Raw genomic sequence first — 21,093 nt, 5'->3', positions numbered from 1 at the left:
AGGTAAAGGGACCCCTGACCATTAGGTCCAGTCGTGACCGACTCTGGGGTTGCGGCGCTCATCTCGCTTTATTGGCCAAGGGAGCCGGTGTACAGCTTCCAGGTCATGTGGACAGCATGACTAAGCCGCTTCTGGCGAACCAGAGCAGCGCACGGAAACGCCATTTACCTTCCCGCCGGAGCGGTACCTATTTATCTACTTACACTTTGAGGTGCTTTTGAACTGCTTGGTTGGCAGGAGCAAGGACCGAGCAACGGGAGTTCACCCCGTTGCAGGGATTCGAACCGCCGACCTTCCAATCGCCAAGTCCTAGGCTCTGTGGTTTAACCCACAGCGCCACCCGCGTCCCACCTTGAAATTAAATTTTACTTTACTCCTCCTCTGCCTGAATGACACCCCCAAAATCTGCTATTTCACATCCACCCCCTTACAAGCAGCTCCTTTCAAGAGGACATTTTCTCCCCGCATCTAAAAAAACAAATCTCTCCCTGCTTGCCTGCTTAAATTGTCCCTTTTCATTCCATCCAGAATTCTATTCCTGAGCTGAGCCCTGATATGTATTTACAGCCCCAGGTACAGAATGTACCCTCTTCTTTCCCTCCATCAAAAAATGTCCATTCCAGGTCCTCCCCCCCCCCCCACGTTTTTTGTTTGCTAAACACAGATGCAGCCAAGTTCCTCTCAAAAACACAGGCTTTTGAGGAAGAGCAGGAGCTGCTTGGTAAGAGCATTGGTTTCCTGTTCTGTTGCTCAGTGGCTGGGAGAAGGAAGTCAGCAGCTACTCTTTGGCTGTGTTGCAGGTCATGGTATGTGAAGAACCTTGACTTAGCAAACCATACTGTGCATGGCCCACATGCCAGTGTTTCTGCTTTGCTTCTCCCTTGGCTCAAGTGAGTAAAAAACAAACCAAGAAGATGATAGCTTAGCATTATGGCTTAAGCCCAGGATCGTGGCTTTTTTTTTTCACCTTGACAAACCAGGATTTGTAAGCCAACAACAAACATTGTTTAAAGCTGGCTAGCCATTCTGTTTTATGGACATAATATGAAGTTATCTCCTTCCTGGTTTGTTTACCAGCTCCTCACAGGTAGGGGCTTCATGCAGGCAGTGTTCGAAACTCACATCGTTCTAGGCGCATTTTGCGGTGGAATTTCATTAGCGTGAGCAGTTTCTGAGCTCTGGGCGCAGTACTGCGCCTAGGTTTTCAGATTAGAACTGCAGAATGTAAGGAAAGGATAACCCTTTTCTCTCCCCCGCCCCCCACTTCCAGCTACTCTATGAAGACTGGAGAAGGGACCCTCTTAAGAATATTACGGGGGTGGGCTAGGACTAGACTATGTGAAAATATTTTAGCTACAGTTCATTCATTGTCAACTCTGTATTGTTATTATTAAAAAAGCGTGCCTAGACATTCTGTTGTTGCTCTTATAACTTAGGTCTAAGGTGCCATTGAGCTGCTAGCTTTCATATCTCAGTTTCTAACACTGTGTGCATGGGGTATAGTTTAAGCCAAGATTCTTTACTTTGCAGAACAGTCATACCTCTTGTTATGTATGCTTCAGGTTAAGTCTTTTCAGGTTGCGTCCCGTGGCAACCTGGAAGTACCGGAAAGGGTTACTTCTGGGTTTTGCTGCTCGTGCATGCGCAGATGCGCAAAATAATGTCACATGCATGCGCAGAAGCGGCAAATCGTGACCCGCGCGTGCGCAGAAGCAGGTTGTGTTCCTTTCAGGTTGCGAATGGGGCTCCGGAACAGATCCCATTCGCAACCAGAGGTACCACTGTACTTACAAATGTGGAATTTACCTGTGAGCCAAGGAAGGGAAGCAGATCTGCTGAGGTGTGGAGGTGAGAAGCAATAAGATATCACTAGAAGGGTGATTTAAAAATAGTGAACAGGCAGTGTTAGAAACAGATATGATAGCTAGGAGTTAGATGGCACCTTCAACCTAGGTTATGGGTGCAACAATGGAATATTTAGGCCTGGCTTTTTATAAGAATACAAAGCTGGAAATGAATGAACCTCAGCTAAAATATTATGTTCATTTTTCACATGGTCTAGTCCTTCCCCTGCCCACCCCCCTAATATTCTTAAGAGGGTCTCTTCTCCAGTCTTCAGAGAGTAGCTGGAAGTGGAGGCGCAGAAGAAGGCCCTTTCCTTCCACTATGCAGTTTTAATCTGAAATCTTAGGCGCAGTACTGCACCCTGATCTCAGAAACTGCTCGCGCTAATGAAATTCCCTGTTGCAATATGCACCTGGAACAACGGGAGTTTCGAACACTGTGACCGGGGCACTTTCTCTCATACTGCCCTCTTTTGTGCTCATACATTTGATGACAGTAGGGAGGTGAGAAATTGGGAAGTGATTGAGAGAGGGAGACCCAGGTGAGAGCTGGGAGATAAGGCTACCACAACGTTTGCAAGTTAATTGTGGTGAGCTTCTGGTAATAGCAACCCCGTTCCCAATTTTGTGTGCTGCCATTTTCTTTATTGGAGATTATTCTCTTCCCCCGTTTAGTTTTGAGCTGTTTTATTATGTTGGCTTATTTGTACCATTTTCGTATGGATTTATATCCTGTACCTACTGACATTATGATTGTTTCTAATTTTTCTTAATATGCATTTTAATTGTTAGTTATTATGGTTCATTTGGTATGTTGTGAGCCAGTTTGTGCACCATTGTGGAAAAGTGGCATACTAATAAACAGATGATGATGAGGATAATAGCAGAGGCGTGCCCCATCTCCCAACTTTCTCTGTTCTTACTTCTTAACTCATGCGCTGTGTGCAAGTTGAGACTGCCACAAACATAATTTTTAAAATACTGACCAGCTAGTTGAGCTTTGCTGAGCTGTTCCCAGCGACTGAGTCTCCATTTCAGCGACCTGCAGCTTGGAGCTTGCCAGCCCTAAGGGATAGATCAAGACTGTTTGTCTTGCTCCTAGTACTTCCTTCAGGAAGTGCCTATGAGATAACATTTAAAACTATATAATTAGAGAAACATCAGTACTTCCCGCACTTGGTGTAATGAGGCCGAAGATGCAGGAAAGTGCTACAAAGGTGCTTAGAAGTAAGCTGTATTCCAAAATATTTGGAAAACCAAGGGGCAATTACGGAAGGCCATGTAATTAGAACAGTTCCTCCCCTTAAATTCAGATTTCTTTTGGGATTTTCTAGAGAGAATAATTTTCATGAGTGAAGATTTTTTTTTTAATTAAAGGACTATATTATTAAGGTTTCTGTCTTGCTTTATGTTCCAATTATGGCTACTATGTAGTGCGTAATACTGTTCTCAAATCTTTCTGAATGTAATAATCGCTATGCAGCATGAGGCTTAGGCCTGAACTTGTATCCTGTGACTCTGTTTCTGCCAGTCAAGTAATCCCTTTTAGCTTTTCAGTAAATCTGTGCTAGTCTCGCTCCCATATTACTATATGCTTATATTTACTCCCCCTGGGATTGGTGCCCTTCTTATTCTCCCCTGTCATGCAAAGGTACCAGACGTACAGAACAGACTGTTCTGGGTCTCCATTTGTGTGGGTCTCCATTTGACTCGATGGCTATGAATGCGGGATCCTCACATTCAGCAGCTACCATTTAGTTGTAGGAGTTCCTTTTATACAAATGGAGCTGCATGCATATCGCTCGTGCTTGGAATTGGCAGTGTTGACAGTGCTGCTTTGCTTGCTGTGGATATGCAGACTTAATCCAGGTTCCTTTTTCTCCTTATCCCCGTAGGAAGCTGCTTTTTATTGAGGCAAGCCATTGTCTAGCTCAGCATTGCCTGCATGGACTGGCACTAGTGGTTCAGAATCTCCCTGCAATACCCCCCCCCCAACTACTAATCACAATGGCTACCCTCTGTGCTTGAAATTTGCCATGCACATTTTGCACCTGGCTAACAGCGACTTGGGACGTGGGTGGCGCTGTGGGTTAAACCACAGAGCCTAGGGCTTGCCGATCAGAAGGTCGGCAGTTCGAATCCCCGCGACGGGGTGAGCTCCTGTTGCTCGGTCCCTGCTCCTGCCAACCTAGCAGTTTGAAAGCATGTCAAAGTGCAAGTAGATTAATAGGTACCACTCTGGCGGGAAGGTAAATGGTGTTTCCGTGCGCTGCTCTGGTTGGCCAGAAGTGGCTTAGTCATGCTGGTAATCACATTACCTGTGACTGGACCTAACGGTCAGGGGTCCCTTTACTTTTACGCATGCCAGCCGCTTGCGACCAAGTGAAGATGCCCAGGCACCAGGATGGTGCCTGATGTCTCTATCATCTGGAGGTGCATGCCTGGGGATCCTTGGAACTTCTCTTTTTTTGCACATTTGCAACACATCCTGTGGAATTCTCTCCATTATATCCACACAATCGGAGTGAATAACGAAAGAATTAGGTTGGAAAATACGACTTTTGAGCGGTCTGGCCCCCCAATGGCAACTAGACATTCTGTTCTGACTGTAACCCTGGTTTTAAAGAGCCATTTGGTGCTCAGCTTGTATATCTAAGTTTCTAACACTGGTTGCCCTCTGCCTCCAGTAATGCTTCTGAATGCCAGTTGCTGGAAATGGCAGGGGGAGAGAGTGCTCTTGTGTTTGCAGGTTTCCCAAAGCCATCTGGTTAGTCATTGTGAGAACAGGATGTTGGACTAGATGGGCCATTGGCCTGATCCGGCAGTCTCCTCTCAGGTTCTTATGAGATGCCAGTGTTGTTGATGAGCAGCGTCCCTTGCACAGCGGAAGGATGAGGAGTACGTGCCACATACTCTATATTGCTTTATTTACACTTCAAAGCTGGTATGTTACAGAAAAACATCTTGCCTCTGCCGGAGCAGAGAAAAGCATCCTTTCTCCTCTAAAGCACAGAGAGAACAACACTGAACTGCAAAGAACAGTGAAAAACAGGAAACCAGTGTACGTCACATCCAGTCTCCTTTCCCGTGAGAAAACCCAACAGCACTTGACTGTGGAATGTAAACATTGTCTTGTGACAAGCACTTCGCTGCTCAGTGAAGGAAGCAGAAACCAACATCCTCCCCCTTTCTGTGAACATCACTGGGCAGCGTGTTCGTACAATATCAGTACAAACCCAACTTCTGCACATAGGTACAGTGTTGATCCCTTGATACAATCTTGGACAATACATCAGCAGGAATTTCATTACCTGGCATATAGGACACCGTTACGAGTCCCTTTTGAATACGTTCCCTAGCATGTTGCAACTTCAATTGCAAGTGCTTCGTGCTTTGCTTACAACCTTCAGAATTCAGCAAAGCCAAACATGCTTTGTTGTCCTGGTAAACCTGGATTGGACATTTGAAAGGAATTTTCATGTCTTTGCACAATTGTAACAACCATTCACAATCCTTAAGTGAATAAGACAGTGCATTCAGTTCAGCTTCACAAGTACTTAAGCTAACTGTTGTTTGCTTCTTGCATGACCAATCAAATAGACCCTGATTGTACTTATAGCAAACTCCAGACGTACTTTTCCTGTCTGTAGTGTCACTTCCAAAACTTGCATCTGCAAATATCTCAAGACCACCAGACTTCTGATTGTTAAATCTCAGTCTGTAATGCATAGTGCCTTTCAAATACCGCGCTATGCGTTTCAGAGCTTTCCAATCCTTAACAGTAGGATTGTTGACTTGTCTGCTTAGCAAATTACAGCTAACAGCAATGTCAGGTCTTGAACATCTGGCAATGAAGTTTAGCTTGCCTAGCACACTTCTGTACAGTGTAGTGTCAGAAAATGCTTCTTCAGTGTCATCTACCTGATAACCTGTTATCATCGGTGTGTCCACAGGGTTAGCATCCATCAGGTTTAATTTGCTTAACACATCAGCAATTTTCCGTGACTGGTGTACTAGAATGTTACCATCTTGATCTCTCTCTATTTCCAGAGATAGGTAGTTGTTTACCTCACCAAGATCTTTCATGTCAAAGTGCTCTTTCAATTGAGCTAGGGCATTATTGTACATTGTGACATCCTTCCAAAAGAATAAAAGATCATCAACATAAAACAAACAATACAGTTTCTTTTGCCCCTCCTCTTTGACAAATACACATGGATCAGCTTTCCCTTGCTTAAAACCTAGAGAAAACAATACTTCAGTGAGTTTTGTGTGCCAACACCGTGCACTTTGTTTGAGACCATAAAGGGACTTCTTCAGAGCACAAACAAATCCCTGTTTTACCTGTACGCCATCAGGTGGAAGCATATAAAGTGATTCATCTAGAGATCCGTACAGAAAAGCTGTATTCACATCATGGTGACTAATGTGTAGATTCTCTTCTGCAGCTAGCTCGAGCATAAGCCTAATGCTCTCATACCTCACTGTGGGTGAGTAGGTCTCATGATAGTCTTCACCTGGTACCTGTGCAAAACCTCTGGCTACCAATCTGGCTTTGTGTCTGACTATCTTGCCATTTTGATCAGTCTTCGCTTTGAAGACCCATTTGCTTCCAAGCAGTTTCATTCCTGGAACTACTGGAACAAGGTCCCATGTTTTGTTCCTTTCCAAGGAATCAAGCTCAGCCTTCATGGCATTTAACCATGGCTCAGCTTCCTTTGAATCCAAATCCTGGATTTCTTGGAAACTTGAAGGTTCAAACACCTTCTTGGAGCTTTTAACAGCTGTTACTGCTATCTTAGCAAACTCATCAGCAAATCTCTTTGGAGGTCTGCCTTTTGTGGCTCTCTGTGACCTACGAATTAGCCTTAAGTCCTCAACACTTTCCTCTTCCTTCTTAGGAGAGAAGTGACCTATTGTGAACAACGGTTCCTCCAACTCTTGATCAGAGCTTTCAGAGGGTCGCATAGAGGCTTTCGCACTCTTGAAATCCTCTGAATCACCCGATTCAGTTTCAGACTCAGAATCAGAACCTTCATCAGTGGGTGTGGGTTGTTGTGGTTGCTTTTGATTATCCTCAGTCTCATCACTGTCATCAGGATAACATTGGAAAATTCCCACATTCTCCCCCCACTTGGCATTGTACTCAACACTTCTTGTGAGCTTAATTGCCTTAGAGTCAGTCATCATTATTCTGTAAGACCCTTTCTGATAACCTAGAAAGATACCATGCAATCCACGCTTGTCTAACTTGGAGCTTTGTGGTGAGTGAACCCACATGTCAGAACCAAAAATTTTCATGTGTTTGATGTATGGCTTCTTGCCAAACATCTTCTCATAGGGGGTACAACCAATCGCTGAAGATAACCTGCGATTATAACTGTAAACAAAACACGAGAGAGCTTCGGCCCAATAACTCTCTGGAAGATTGGCATCATGCAACAAGGTTTTTAACCCTTGAAGCAATGTCTGATTTGCTCGTTCCGCAAGTCCATTCTGCCATGGCGAGCGAGGACTAGACAAATCGTGTTGAATTCCTTTCTCAGTCAGAAAAGCTTCAAACTGCTGAGAAGTGAATTCTCCCCCGCGATCAGTGAAAAGAATTTTTATCTTCTTACTATGCACATTTTCCAACCAAGCACAGAATTCCTTGAACCTTGGAAAAGCCTCTGATTTCTGCTTGAGATTGTACACATAAATATACCTGGAAAATGCATCAATGAGAACCATGAAGTACCTGTTTCCACCCAAAGAGGGTGCTAGTGGTCCAACCAAATCAGCATGAACAACCTGGTATGGTTCTGTAGCTTGCCTACTAGACACCTTACCTTTCGCAGCCAATTTTACCTTGTTTGCTGCGCATGCCTTGCACTTCATGTGGTACCTGCAGGGTTTAATAGTCATACCTTCAACCAAGGCAGGCATTTTAGATACTGCCTCAAAATGCAAATGACCAAATTTTCGATGAAAATCGTGAATACATTCTGCATGCAAACTTTTGTTAGAACCTGCAATGCAACAAGTGTCATCCTGCACAACATCATCAAAATACAAAACATACAAACGATCAACATATTCAGCATGCAATACATAATCATTTTTCTTTGTGATGATGCACCTTTTGTTCTTAAAGGAAACGTCAATTTTCCGCTCATTCAGCTGTCCAACGCTGAGCAGATTATGCTTGGCATCTGGCACATAAAGCACATCCTGTATCGATAAGTCCAAACTGTGAAGAACAACAGTTCCGTAGCCTTTACTGGGGATTGTGTGGTCATCCGCCTGGTGAATCGCACCTTCCTGCGGTGTAAAAGACACGAACAGTCGCTTATCGTTGCACATGTGATGGGTCGCCGCTGAATCAACAACGAAGAAAGATCTAGACGTCTTCTGGACCTCTGCAACCTTTGGAGTGAAGCGTGAGACCATTGCCTTGTGCTGCGTTGTCCTGGACACCGGACCTTTGCCTTTGCCTCGGCCTTTTCCACGCGATGAGCTTTTGCTGCGCTGCTCTGTCTTGGCCCTGGGATTTCTGCATTCCCTCTTCATATGGCCTAGACGTCCACACGAGTAGCATTTCACTGCCTTCAAAGCTTTGGCGCCATCTGGTGGTTCCACTGCACTATGGGATGACGTCTGTGAAGTCTCCCCCTTGCCCATGCAGCTAGCACCCCGGCGGTCTGCTCCATTCTGAATCATGGCAGTATCACTGGCTACTGTGAGTTGAGCATTTGGCTGATTGGCATCAAATTCCCCACTTGCCTCATCCAGCCTTCTGCAGCTAGCCATCATGACTATGGCATTAGCCTTCTGCGTCATCTCTGCTGCTTTAAATCAGGCTGCTTTATACTAGCTGTGTCTGTGTACAGCTGCTTCATTCCAAAAGCAAGTCCAAAACAGCCTCTGCCTGTGAGCCTGTGCCACTCTGCTTAATTGCAGCTGCTTTATTCCAAAAGCACTTTTAAAAGTTACTTTCGATTTCCCCAGCATAGGAAATTGTTCCTTTTAGCCTTTGCCTGAGCCCGGCAAAACGGCCTTAAAAGTTCAAAGTCCAGCCATAAAGCCATTAAATAGAAGCTGGCAGGCTGCCCGGAGCAGTAGCACATACCTCATCAATCATCTTGACGCGCAGAGCAGATTCCGTTCCGATCTGTCCCTCTGCATTCCGATCCTTTGCCGGCACTCCGATTCGACTTCTGGAGCCCATAACCAAGTGTTGTTGATGAGCAGCGTCCCTTGCACAGCGGAAGGATGAGGAGTACGTGCCACATACTCTATATTGCTTTATTTACACTTCAAAGCTGGTATGTTACAGAAAAACATCTTGCCTCTGCCGGAGCAGAGAAAAGCATCCTTTCTCCTCTAAAGCACAGAGAGAACAACACTGAACTGCAAAGAACAGTGAAAAACAGGAAACCAGTGTACGTCACATCCAGTCTCCTTTCCCGTGAGAAAACCCAACAGCACTTGACTGTGGAATGTAAACATTGTCTTGTGACAAGCACTTCGCTGCTCAGTGAAGGAAGCAGAAACCAACAGCCAGGGCGTGCACCTGTGACCTTATACACAAAAAGCATGTGCTCCACCACTGAATCTACAGCCCTTCCCCTAAGTCAGGTGATGGATGTTATAAAAACCAATATTACCAGCTGTGTGTTTGTCTAGTGTTTGCATGTCTAAGCTTGCATGTACACCTTGCTCCTGCCATGTGTGGATTGAGGCCAACCATTGTTCATCATGACATCATTTTATTACATAGTTTAAATATAAGCACTCAAACATCACTGCTTACGTGTTTGATAGCAGCAGAGAAACTGACCAATCCTGCCCTTGCCAAACTGGTGTAGTGTTAGAAACTCAAATATATAAGCTAGGGCCCAAATGACTCTTGTGTATTTTGCAGCCTTTTAGTCTTGCTGTTCAGAATTTTTATCCGTGTCTGTTTGTCTCTGCCAGCCAAAGATAACCCTGTGGTGGGGCACATACTCTGTGTCTGCCAAAAGGTGCAGGGTCAATCCATCACTTCTTCTTTCTGAAGCTTTGGGAAAGCTGTTGGCAATCAGTGTGGAGGAGGCAGTATTGAGCAGGAGGTAGAACAGTGGTCTCTATTTAAGAGAGCTTTGCAATTTTCGTGTATCTGATCCAGTGATCTCTCTGGTCCATGAAAACATGCCACAGTGTATATTCTGGTCTTTAAAGGTGCCACAAGAATTTTATTGGTGTATTTTGAGGATGACCTCCATTTCTTACGCTAATTGACATTGGATTTAGCTAGTTTCTATAGGAGAGAAGCCTACTGTTTCCTTGTTGAAGGTTCTAGTTGTAAGAGTAATATGGCTTGAGAGCACTAAAAAGTTTGATTGAAAGCCAGCAAGTCATATTTTATCATAGAATTTCAACATTGGAAGGAATCCTGAGGGTCCTCTAATCCTACCCCCTGCAATGCAGTTTGATTGTGTAGAACTTTGATTCAGATTATTGTAGCTCAGGGCAATTGTAATGCTTTAATATTTTTCAGAAACCTGTTATTGTTCAGTGAGGATTTAACACAGGCTAGCTTTTTAGAATATTAATTTTGTCAACAGTCAGCAAGACCAGCAGACTGTTATGTAGGGTCACTGGGCATTTTTAGCAGGCTCTTAACCAAACTTTCTTAATAGCTTCTCCCCACAAGATGGAATAATCAAGGTTACCTGGAGGAAATTAAATATTGTTAAAATCTTGTGTCTTGGCTAATCAACATTAGCTATGAGGCTTACCACTGCTGGTATAATTAAAAATTGATTTGAATCTTGTTTTCTCATTAACCGGGATAGACTTTGATTCCCGTTTAATGGAGTTGTACAGTTTAAGATATGAAGGGGCACCACAAACACGGACTTGTTTTATTGCCCATCTCTTATGTGTGGTTGCAACCAATCTCCTGCAGGTTCTGGGGTGCCCAGAAGGATTGGGAGATGGTCAGGGCTGTCTGTCATTAGTGTCATAAATTTAGATGTTGAAGCATCAATATGATTTTCTACTGCTTCTTCCTATATCTTCTACATTTTTTAAAGCAGATGAGACCTGTGGGGTAGAATCTGCGGGGTGCCAGAGGTTAGGGGGCATTTGCTTCTGGAGAGCTGGCAGCAAATATGTGGATTCTTGGAGTAGTGGCCTTCTTCCTCATCTTTTTAAATTATCTAAGCTTGTATTCTACTATCCAGTATTGTTGATTTTAAAAGAGCTATTTTAAACTGCTTATTTGAATTTGGCCTGTTTGAATAAAGTGCCTTTCCAAAACTGGCTGCTTTCACTTATTTGAAGAATGCTTATAGTCATAGAATTGTAGAGCTGGAAGTACTTCAGTCCTCTGCAATGCAGGAATCTTTCGCTCGACCCCACCACGAACCTGAGCTTCTCATGCTCTACCAACAGATTAACTGTTCTATGTAGGGAAAGGAAAGCCAATAGAAGCCAAATTGGGCTAGCTTTGCCTAGCTATGGAAGGGATGCTCCCTTGGAGAATAACATCCTACTTTCCCATTTTGTGGGACTTGGAAAAATGCCAAATTTAGCTTTGAAGTGGTGGGATTCTAAACTGGAAGAAGAGGATCTTTTATCACCTGAAGATGTGACTTTATTCCCTGTGGGAATGTTCCCTCCTACTGCTAGGTAAAGCAATTCATTTTGGCTTCTGTTGGCTTTTTGTCTAGCCTACCACCCGAAATTAAATCCCTCCTCTTCCTAATATAAAGGACTCCCTCAGATCTATTGATTCCTGTTTCCCACCTACCAAGGAACCAGTCTGTTTTGCCTGGGGCTGGAGACAGTCTTGGGTAACAGCCAGGTCTTGTCCCCCCCCCCCCCCGAGATTAGGAATCAGCCATTGTTAAGCTCCTTGTTCCCAACAGGCCTTTACTGCAACTTGATACTAGCATCTAAAAGAGCCTTTTTTTTGAATGTCTGCTTCTTCCTCTCGTATTCCATCTTCTTCCCCCATTCTATCTTGTGCCTGTGGACCACATGACCATGACTTCAACATCAGCAAAAATCCTCCCCCCCGCATTGCTCTGTTTATCATCTAACCTGATATTGTTTCCTGAACAGTTTTATGGAAAAAAACAACCCCGTTGTTTCAGAAAAATGGTCACCTAATGAATGGTTGCAATATCAGTCAAATTGGGCGGTTTCAAAATGGTAACTATCTTAATTCCAGGTGACTTCCCCTAAGAATCATATGTACTAATTATCTGACTCCATACAGACACTATTCTAAACTGGTTTGGAGGTTTGGGCTCTCATGCCCCTTCCTCCTGGTTCTGGTTAGCCGCAAACCATAGTTTGGTGATGCATCCAGATGTGTAAACCTTGACTTGCTCAAGCCATAGTTTGCCCAGAAACAAAGATCCCAAGTCGCTGTTTGCAGGGAAGTTGTAGTTTACTGCATTGGGATGCATCGACAAAACATGGTGTACTGTACACTAACCAGAAACCGAAACTTCTAATTTCACCTGCTTGTGCGCAGATGAAGGTGGACAAGGATGAGGAACATGTGATGGAAGATTTGCTGTTGTTCATTACTGATTATGAATGCAGCCCCGCCTCTTTCTAAAGTGGGGTAGATGGTATAGTTAGTTAAAGTACACATAATAATTCAACATGCCAAATGAGATTTAGTGCACTGGAAAAGTTCCTGATTCAGTTCTTTATTTTCTGGAGAAGCCACATAGCTGTCTACTAAAAGTAGCTCATCGAACAGGGACATGAAGAATTTTGTGTCAGCTAATTACAGAATCTTTTTAGGTTCCAGTAGCTGGTGCTGAATCCTGAATTGAAAGGAAAAGAACATTTAATACTATTTTTTGGCAACATTTTTTGCTTCTGTTGCACTTTTTTTTTGTACATTAGAATCTTATTAAACTTTATCCCATTGCCTGATATGATGCGACAGCATAGCAGAAGTACCCAACCCGTTTCTACACGTGGCAAAAGATGTGAATTTGTGGATCCAGAATAAAGCAAATTCAAGCTTCAAGGAAAATATTTCAGCTCTTTCTGTAAGTGACATGTTGCTTTCTTCATATTTATTTACCTACTCGATTTATATAGCAGAAGTACTCTAGGAAGGCAGGGTGGTGTAGTGGTTAGAGTGTCGGACTAGGACCTGGGAGATCAGCATTCAAATCTGCCCTTAGTCATGAAGCTCACTGTTTGATCTTGGGCCAGTTGCAGCCTCTTAACCTACCTCACAGGGTCATTGTAGGGATTAGCTGAACCATGTATTCCTTGGAGCAAACGATGGGAAATAAATGCAAAAGATAAGCGCTTCTTCTAACCTGCTTAAGAACGCTGGAGGGGTCAGCCAGATGGAGATGTCTGTTGCCAGCCGGGCATCTCCACATGGCAGTGTTCAAAATTAGCCAGGTGCCAGACATGTTTTGAAACTGGCATGGGTCCAATGGCAACCATGTGGAGATCGCTGGGTGCTAGGTTGACGACTCGGGAAGGCGAAAGGTCACTTAGAGAAGGATCTGAAACATTTCCCTTGAAGCTTGAATTTGTTTTATTCTGGGTTGCATTATTTGATGTTTTAATGTAAACTGCTTTGAGACTTGTTCTTTAAAATATGGTTGCAATTGGACCCATGCCAGTCACAAAATGTGCTTGGGGAATTTTGAATATGGCTCTCCCCGTGTATTTGCATGGGGATAGTGTTCCTGTTGCAATCCAACTTGGATCAGGCCGTGGCCCAGCAGCTGAAGACAAGTGAGCTAGACGAGCAAGTGGTCTCATTCAGTATAAACCCGCTTCCTGAGAAACATCTAAGCAAATGCCAGTGAAGGATTGCAGTGAGCCTTAGCCGCATTGTGAGAGGTTCTGTGCAAATGTAATTAAATGATTTGTCATAGATGTCAAAGAGCTGCTCCCTGTGAAGTGGTCCTGAGTGTATTGGCTGTTGTGTTCCAAGTGCGAAATGGGCCCTGGCTGAGCAGACTTGGATGGCTGCCTGGGCAGCTTTGTCCTGACCACCCACACTGCGAATCTTGATTGGCCCAGGAGGCACGTCTCAGCTTGGCATCATTTCCTCTCATTCTCCCAAGTAGTGATAGAAGAAGGCACACACCATCCTTTTTGCGTATTTATAACGGAGCTGGTCTCGCTCCTAGTGCCAAGCACATTTGGCTATAAAGTGATATTATCCGGTAGAGCAGAGGTGGGAAACTTTTTCAGCTTGGGATCTGCGTTCCCATTTGGGCAACCTTGGGGCCACATGCCAGTGCTGGGCATGGCTAGAGGGCGAAATGGGTGGAGCACAGAATGTACCATTGATCTCTGCACGGTAGATGGTATCTGCATAATCATGCACCACTCCATACTCCATATAGGCAAGGCAAGAGGCATGATCAACGAGGTATTCCAGCCTGGCAAAAACATTCAGTGGCAAAGCAGGGCAGCGAGGGATGTGGCCTGGGGAGTGTTTTGAGGGCCACATAGGTCTGGAGGGCCACATTTGGACCTTGGACCTGGGGTTCCCCACCCCTGAGCTGAAACCGAAGATGATGAATGCCGGACCTAAGCTTCCTCTGTGCTTGAACAGTAGCAGCACGCCTGGGTAGGGGAGCATGTGAATATTTTGCAGCTTTTTTATTATTGGAATCTGGGTTTCTCCAGTCTTAGATAGCCTGCAAGAGCAAGAAAACTTGGCTGAGATCATGCATGTTATTTTTGTCGTCCCCCATTCCCCCAGCGCTGAGTCTGCAAGTGAAGCTGAAGCTCCTTGATTTCCGCTGAGCATCAACAGTTTTTGAGGGTCAGCAACTCCATTTATTTAATTAATGAAAAAAGGCTATAAAATGTACGCGGTTTGATTCACGTTACGGCAAATGTGCATAATCTAGCTGAGGCGCTCTCAACCTGGTATTCTCCTGGTGCTTTGGACTAATTTCCATCACCTGCCTGCCTGCCTAGCTGTGCTGACTGAGACTGATGGGAACCGAAGTCCAAAACATCCAGAGGGCACCAAGTTGGGGATGGCTGAGCTAGTCTATTTTGAATAGTAGGAGATTTTCAGTGGTGGAATGTTATTTTGGCAACATTTATATCAGTGCATGTAAATTTGTTCTTATCGTATCTGCAAAGGATGGTTCATTAGGCTCAGTGGTTGTGTCTACAAATTTTCCTATGCTAGTGTTTACTACTTTCATAGATAAAGCAATGTAGGAGAGCATTGTATGCACAACTGTTTTAAAATACCAATCTGAATATTTATTAAATAAGGTATAAACTTAAGTAGACCAGTAAGCCATTAAACATACCAAATATCCTAGGCTCATTCAAAGCAAAGATGTGATCCAATGGGTAACATGCCTTCTATACTTCAGGCTATATAAATGTAAGGCTGTCATCATGCAGTCCCTGTTGGAGGATTTATAGCACTGCATCACAATACTGGATCTGCATGATGTTAGGATGAGGAAGGAGAGCAAAACAGAAGGCAGGTTGCACAGCGGTGTATAGGAGGAGGGATGGCAGAGGGTTGGTCATCTGAGCAATAAGAGGTACAGTGTCTGCTTAGCGTTAGTATATCTGTGTATGTGTTTCATTTTCTTATGAGCAACGCGTCTGCTTTAGTGACAAGGCAGGATGGTCCATTCAGCTGATTTTGGACTTACAGTACAGAAATGGGTGGAAGTTAATACTACAGAATATCTAATTTGTCTGGTGTGACCACTTCCCTCCAATGTATTATGTTGAGGCAGGGCATATGTACCACTGGAGCCTCCATGAGTCTGAATTTGTACTGCACATATATACGTATTCTGAACATCAGCACAATCATATTATTAGAATATGTTTAATAATAGGGCTGCTTCTCAGAGAAATCCCACTCTATTTAATTTAGTTGATTGATCCATTTTACGTAGGTGTAAAACCAATAGCTTTGAAGCCAAACTAATTCTGAGTCCTTCATAGGTAGTGTTAGTAGTTTGCGCTCGTTTGACTTTTTCTTGTGCTAGCACTTTGCTTAGGACTTTTTCCTTGTTTACTTGCCATCATGAGGTAATAGTTCTTCTGCAGTGCAAAGTAAGTAGTTCATTTACAGAACTGCCCCCAATATTTTGGAAGGAAGAGAAGTATTTGATCCAGATTTCTGCATTGTGTAATCTGCAGCTCTCTTTAGGCATTTGGGTTTTCTTGCTTTCCTTCATATTTTGGAAGAACATGAGGTGCTTGGAAAATATACCCCTCTTTTCAGCATTTGAAAAAAGGTCTCTTTGTTTTTGAACACACCACATCTTCAGCAGAGGGGGAGGCCCGAGGAATTTAGAACCAGGGATTCGGTTCACCCACTTAAAAAAATGTCCTTGCCAATCCTGATGTTCAGCCAAAATTACACATTTCTTTAGCTTATTGTGTTGATCTTACTGGCACAGCATCTGGCCTCTTCTTGACAAAGGGCAAAATTGCAAATGCTCAGTTTGGGAACGAGAGACTTGCAAGGATAAAGGTGAAGCTGGGGCAGACCCAAATTCACTTGCAGCTCTTCAAATTGCTCGGGGCTGTGTTCCTCAAACTGCCCTCACAATATAAGCTCCATTCAGGATTTCTTCTTCCAGCTGATATGGGTGCATCAGTTGTTTAAAATCTAAAAAGAGGCTGCTGGATCAAGCAAGTGGCCCATCTAGTCTAGCATCCTGTTGTCACCATGGCCAGCAGGTGCCTATGGGAAGCCTGAAAGCAGGACCTAAGTGCAACAGCAACTCTTCCCCCCCTTGCAGATACCAGCATCTGGGATCCAAAAGCTTACCTCTGACAGTGGAGGTAGAATTATCCTCCACGAACTTGTCAAACCATAAGCTGTGTGAAGAAGTATTCCTTTTGCCTCTCCTAAATCTTCCAGCATGCGTCTTCATGGGATGTCCACAGGTTCCAGTGTGAAAAAGTGCTTTCCCCCCACTTTCTCCATACAACACATGATTTTATATGCTTCCATCATGTTGCTTTTCACTTGCCTTTCCTCTAAACGGCACTATTTTTGGGGATATTGTGGGGCTAGACCGGCAGGATATTTCTGATTCCTTCCTACTCAACCAGAGCGGTCAATATTGACCTCCTCCCCTCAGTGGTTGGGCTGTTAAGGGAGTGAATAAAATCATTATGGGTGGAAAGGGCACCTGTGAAAAATGAGGGGTGAAAAATAAGTTTGTGAGCTACAGTGAAAAATATATAATGAGGGGCTATGGGCCTCAGAAATAAAGGACATGTTCAGAGTACACCTCTTGCCAATGAAAAACCTCTGTGTTTAATAAGATGCTTCCATAATACAAAAGTATTCCCTGTATCTTAATGATTCTTAGTAATGGTGATTGATGATATTTCTTGACTTTCCTAAAAAATTGTGTTGGGGTCAATGATAACTTTCTAAGCTCATCAAGGGGTTGGTGAACTCAAAAGGTTTGGAAAACTGTGCTAAATATTGCAGATCCAGAGATAATTGTGCTGAAGGGCACTATTAGAAGTGACCTTAGCCAGCAATGTCTGACCACCGATGTTGCCTCCACATGATTCGATCACCATTCGTGCCACATTGCAGTCATTCAGCAAGGCCCCTGATCCTCGCGAGAGGCTTACTATGGGGATGTTGGAGGAGGAAAATTTTGCTTATATCATCCCGCTTTCTGCTCATTTTTCTTTGGCTCTAACCCTGTGGATGATTATTAGAAGCATTTCTTTCCTAAGGTGGCAGCATCACTGTTTATTTTAAAGCAACTAATATGGTGAAATTGTGTAAGGAAACTTGCAGAAGCAAAGCACGATCTTGCATAATTGTCTGATCCCAAAGTATTCCGACCAGTAACAAGAGGGTGCCGTACCTGCAACACTGTCTGTGTTGTTCCTTATTCTGTATGAACATAAAACATAACTTCCTCCATAAACATAAATTATGAGTGTTGGAGCCTAGCCAACCATTCTGTAGTTGACCTGTATTAGAACTCTTATTTATGCAATGTCTTGTACGGTGCACAGCTGCAGAGGTTGAATGCTGCTCTGAGGACACAATTTGGCAAGATCGACTGAGTACAACAGTCCCCTTCACCCAATCTGAGCATCATCTCCCCCCACCTCCGTCCCAGTACAGCCGATCAAAGAGTCTTGCTATCCAGTGTCTGGGACTCCTATAAATGTTCTCTGTGTTCTCCTCTTAAATTTCTTTGAAGATACTACTTTATACTGTCAGAAGGATTACCAGCATAGCCTTAATTTTTCAAATAATATGTTTTGAGTTTCATCATGCACACTTAAGAGCAGATGAAAAGGGTGCAATAAGACATAGATTGTCTGCCTTTAATTTAAACTGCTTGAAGTGCAACCTGCCGGGATGTAGAGACTTGAATCTGTTTTTTCGGTGCCACTTGTTAGCATGTAAGCATATTTAAGGTGTGCGCATATTGTGGACTCCAAATGTTCCAAGTGTTTCTCAGCAATCCTCGCAACAGCTATTTAAGGTAGAACAATATTATCCCTGTGATGCAGATGTGAGGGCTAAAAAAAAAAGTAGCTTATATTTAGTTGAGTTTATTGGTTGGGGGAAAGCTGCACTGGAGAACAATGGCTATTGGCCATGTTGGAACATAAAAGGCAATATACTTGTGAATTCCAGTTGGGAAAAGCGGTTTCCTCCATATGTTGCTGAGGTTTTCCTGATGTTATCCTGTGAAGCAGGATGCTCTCACCCACTGTGTTACACCACCACTTGACCTGGAACCAACCAGGTGTTTGCTTGTTTATTTGAGAACATGGCCCTCCAATATTCTTCTCAAAGGCATGTTGGGCAAAAGGGTACATTCAGATATAGATCCAATGGTGCCCAACATGTAGCACTGATCAGTGTTCATAATTCACCAGGCATGTTTGGCTACTGGCACAGGTCCAGTTGCGACCATGTGGAGATTGCTGGGCACCAGGTTGGTAACCACAGCTTAGAAACCTCTGCCTTAGTCCATAATTAATACCATTTCCATTGTGTGTGTTTCTCCTTCTTGCATACTGGGACAAGTGAATTGTTGTAAGAGCAAGCTACGTCAAACAATGTAGTTGAGATCGCACAATCATTGAATCGTGGAATTGTAGCATTGGACCCCAAGGGTCATCTACTCCAACCCCTGGTGAACAGACATTCCGTGGTGGTGACCATGACTTAGGTTTAAGGTGATATCTGGCGCCTAGCTGATATATCTGAGTTTCTAACACCGGCCCTGATGTGGGGCTTGAAATGTTGCTATAACCTCAGCCCAGTTTGCACATCACTGTAAACCATGGTTAATGGCTTAGTGCGAACATGCTGCTCTCCCCCACTTTGCTGCTGCTCGCTAGCACGTGGGGGGAAACAAAGCACACTCCCTGATTGAGCATTTTGTCTGACTTGGGATCATGGGTTCTCTTGTTCCAAACAAACCATGATCTATAGCCAAGGTTTGCTCTTGGCTTACTGATCATGGTTTTTCTGGGCAAAGCATAAACTGATGAGACATAACAATAAGCCAGGAATTGTGGATCTCTCCCCAGTTGTGGGAAGGAGCAAAGTGAGCGAAATTGATCTCCTTGTGGTAAAACTATTAAAGGTGGCTTACAGCGATGTGTGAATGATGCTAGTAATGTACTAATGCAGGTAATTGTCAGAGTGCATTGCTGAGCTGTGCAGTGGTGGTTAGTTAAATATGCCTGCTCCCTCTTTCCAACATGACCTTTCCTTTGGAAGGTCTGCATTGTGCTCATGAAAGACATTTGACTCTATGCTTTAGCAGGCATGTGTACCTTGTTGAAGTAGCTTAGTTTCATGCCTCCATCCACATTTCATTTTTTTTAAGGGGCAGTTGACCTCTCTGATATTGGTACATTTAAGTCTCCTATTCTTTTGTAAGTTTTCTTTTACATTTCAACCTGCAGGTGCAAGACTAGCTCTGGCAAGACTTCTTTCAGGTGAGTGTTCGATGTGGACGGATTGTTGACAGGGTCAGATAACCTAACCAAATGGTGTTTACAGCTTTTGAATTTAACAATTTTGTGCCATTCTTTTCTTTTTGATGCCCAGTGTGTTCTGCATATTCCATTCTAGCAGTAGGACCCAGGATCCACTAATAAACTAGATTGGTACAATAGATTCAGGACAAAGTATTTTATGCAGTATGTAATTAGCTTATGGAACAGCAGAGTAGAATAGATCAGTGTTTCCCAACCTTGTGCCTCCAGATGTTTTTGGCCTACAACTCCCATCATCCCTGACCACTGGTCTTGCTAGCTAGGGATGATGGGAGTTGTAGGCCAAAAACATCTGGAGGCACAAGGTTGGGAAACACTGGAATAGATAGCTCTAAAAGACAAACAGGCAGAGATACCTGGAAGGTGGGTCCGATTGCAGCTGTTGACCAGAATGCTAGTTGGTGGGGAGGCTGTTGCATTAAGGCCCTGCTGGTGGGCTTCTCAGATACATCTGATTGGCTACTGTGGCCAGCAGGATGGTAGACTAGGAGAAGTTTGGTCTGCATTTGCTTGCTTCCCTCTCTACTCCTCTCCTGCTGTTGTATTGTGTCTATTACAGTGCAAGCCTGTGGGCAGGGACTGTTTTGTGTTGTACTTCCTGCCACGCTGCTTAATTTTTTTTAGGTGCCTTTACAAATGATGATCAAGCAGGACTCTTACGTTATTGAGGCGGTTGATCCAAAGCAGGTGTGACCCTGCAGATGTTGCTGAATTACAGCTCCCATAAGCCTCAGCAAGCATAGCCAGTGGCCAGGGATGATGGGAGTTGTAGTTCAGCAGCATCTGCAGGCCCAAAGGTCTCCCCACAACTGCTTCAAAAGATTCTCCAAACTTCAGGAGTGACACTTGTGGTGCAGGGATGAATGGACTTTGTGGAAAGGGCTGCCCTGATCATTCTGCTGAGTGTATAGGTATTTGCACCCCAGCCATTTTATTTCCACGTGTCATATCTTTTTCTTAAAGGAAATCTTGAAAGCCTTGCTGCATTTCATTAAATTTGGTGCAGAAAACTCTTTGAAGAACTTCTCATATGTCATTTCTGTTACTTTGTTTAGTTTGTGTTTTTTTTAAGTTGGAAGAACTCGAATCTGCCTCAGACTCTTTAAGCAAGCCCTTGAATCTCACAATGCAGGCTTGACATTTTGTTTGACACAGCTTGCTATACTTTCAAGATGTCTTTCATAAAAAAACCCAAACCTGCCGACATGTGAGGGCTGCTGAAAAG

General features: G+C 43.8%; 1 protein-coding gene and 1 long non-coding RNA gene across 7 annotated transcripts in view; both read left to right on the top strand.

Moving 5' to 3' along the window:
• DGCR2 (DiGeorge syndrome critical region gene 2) overlaps positions 1–21,093 on the top strand; it is a 64,278-nt gene that overhangs the window by 6,678 nt on the left and 36,507 nt on the right. For 3 of the 6 annotated variants that reach the window (XR_014559071.1, XM_083717354.1, XM_083717353.1), the window contains exon 2: positions 19,776–19,808. The exons of the other annotated variants lie outside the window; for them this stretch is intronic. Coding sequence is in view for 2 of the 3 variants with exons in the window: in XM_083717354.1 (XP_083573480.1) it covers positions 19,776–19,808 (33 nt within the window). In the remaining variant the exon portion in view is untranslated. The remainder of the gene's footprint in view (positions 1–19,775; positions 19,809–21,093) is intronic. 6 annotated transcript variants of the gene reach the window in all.
• On the top strand, positions 1,576–11,553 carry LOC310834364. The gene is made up of 2 exons (XR_014559228.1): positions 1,576–4,697; positions 9,388–11,553. It is a non-coding gene; the product is annotated as an uncharacterized lncRNA (long non-coding RNA).

This window comes from Podarcis gaigeae (genome assembly GCF_964106915.1).
Source record: "Podarcis gaigeae genome assembly, chromosome: 16".
NCBI lineage: Eukaryota > Metazoa > Chordata > Lepidosauria > Squamata > Lacertidae > Podarcis > Podarcis gaigeae.
This window is presented reverse-complemented; position numbering and strand designations above follow the sequence as displayed.